This window comes from Dipodomys ordii, unplaced genomic scaffold (assembly GCF_000151885.1).
Source record: "Dipodomys ordii isolate 6190 unplaced genomic scaffold, Dord_2.0 Scaffold1000002444, whole genome shotgun sequence".
NCBI lineage: Eukaryota > Metazoa > Chordata > Mammalia > Rodentia > Heteromyidae > Dipodomys > Dipodomys ordii.
In genome coordinates, this window is record NW_012286061.1 from 1 (window position 1) to 1,851 (window position 1,851).

Sequence of the window (1,851 nt, forward strand, 5' to 3'; positions counted from 1 at the left end):
TCCTGCCACTTTTGGGGCACCTCCGGGTCCCCCCAGTTGGTCGGGGCCTGCACTTGCTTCAACTGCTCCTGCAGCTGGGTCTGCCTCTGCAGGTGCTGCTGCAGGGCGTCCTTCTCGGAGCTCAGCCGCTCATTGGAAGTGATGTGCAGATCACAGGTGGCTCTGAGCTCCTGCAGCTGGGCCAACTGACACTCCTGCAGCTCCTGAGCCGCCTGGCTCTCTCTCTCAGCCACCTCTTTCCATTCCTCTCTCTTCTCCTCTGCATGGTCCAGCTGTTCCCGCAGATGTTTCTTCACCTGCAGCTCAGAGTTCAGGATGCTGGTGAGCCCCTCCTTCTCACCGCTCACCCTGTGGAGAGAGTCCTGCAGCAGGGCCAACTGTTCCTCTGGCTGTGGGTCACACACACATGTGAATCCTGGGATCTCTGGGATCTCCTGCTGATCCTTGGCCTTCTCCTCCAGTCTCCGCAGTTGCTCCTGTTGCTCCACATTCTGGAGACGGAGCCTCTGGTTTTCCTGGACCTGGATGTGAAGTTGTTCCTTCAGGTTTTTTAACTCCATCTGTGTACTGTAGGCCTGGGCCTGCAGCTGCCATTCGGCCAGAGACGGTCGTGTGGGGGGCCTTGACTCTGCCCGCTTCCTTCTCAGTTCGCCCAGCTCATTCTGTAGGGCTAGCACCTGCCTTGACACTTGCTCCTTCTCCTCTGTCAGTTGGTTCACCCTCTGGGTCAGCTGCTGGGCCTCTTCCTTCCATGCGGACCTCTCAATGCTCAGGTCCTCTGCGAAGGTGTCTCTTTCAAGATTTGCTGCGGTCACTATCCACCTCAGATTGTCCAGTCGTCTCTTCAGGACCTCACGCCCTGCCAGGGCTTGTTGGAACTTGCAGATTCTCTTCTTCATGTTGTTTCTCTGGGTCCAGAGTGCTTCCAGCTTCTCCTGCAACTCTGTATTCACTTGTTCCAGGTCATTGAAGCTTCTGGTCTTTTCCTCGAGCTGAAGTGTTACATCATTCAGCTGTTTGAAGAACATTTCAGCCTCCTTCTGTGCTGCAGTGACCGCAGAAGCCGCCATCTCCAGCTCCACCACGCGCCGCTCTGCAGCCTGTGGGCGGCTGGTGAGAGCTTCATGCTCCATTTCTCTGTCATTGGCTACCTGCTGCATGTAGGCTGGTGCACATTGTAAATTGCTTTCTGCCAAATCCAACCTCTGTATGGGTGGCTTGTGGATCTCTAGGTCTGTTTTCAGTGCTTCATGCACCTGGCATATCTTCTCCCTCTCTTTCTCCCGTCGATCCCGCAGGTCTGACTTTTCATGCTTCAATGGGTGGATCTTGGCACAGTGCACCTCGTTTCTTCTTTTGCTGCGGTCCAGGGCAGGCACCTTGGGTGGATAGCACCTCTGCACATCCTTGGTGGGATTGGGATCCTTGATTCTCTGGACTCTGGTGGCTGTGACTTTTTCCAAAGGCAGGGGAGCCCCGTGGTAAGCATCACCTTTGCCCAGACTTGAATCACACTCCCCAGTGGTGTTTGGCTTGGGGATCCCTCCCTTTTCTGTGTTCTTTGTTTTCTTGAATGTTGCAGGTCTGATGGGAGGATTTTTCTGCCGGTGTTCTGGCAGTAGTTTCTTGCCTGCAGCTCTCTCATGGAGTCTTATTTCAGACATCTGAGCACTGGGACGGGAAAGATGGGCTGGCCACGTTCCCAGGCTCTTGGAAATCCTCTATTCTCCCACTCACTGACTAGGAGGTCAATTTCCTCCTCCACCAAAGTGGCCTCGAGTCTCTTGCTCACCAACTCAGCCACCTCTACCTTCCTCAGGTGCTGGTAGTGGTGTCAACCAACAGAAGTAA

At 54.8% G+C, this 1,851-nt stretch overlaps 1 protein-coding gene across 1 annotated transcript; it reads right to left on the bottom strand.

Annotated features, from left to right (window-relative positions):
* Positions 1–20: 20 nt before the first annotated feature.
* On the bottom strand, positions 21–1,664 carry LOC106002823 (golgin subfamily A member 2-like; the record flags this gene model as incomplete). The annotated part of the gene is made up of 2 exons (XM_013037594.1): positions 297–1,664; positions 21–170 (listed from the first exon to the last, which is right to left on the bottom strand). Coding segments are annotated over exons 1-2 (1,518 nt in total), but the record flags the coding sequence as incomplete, so codon positions are not given.
* Positions 1,665–1,851: the final 187 nt, after the last annotated feature.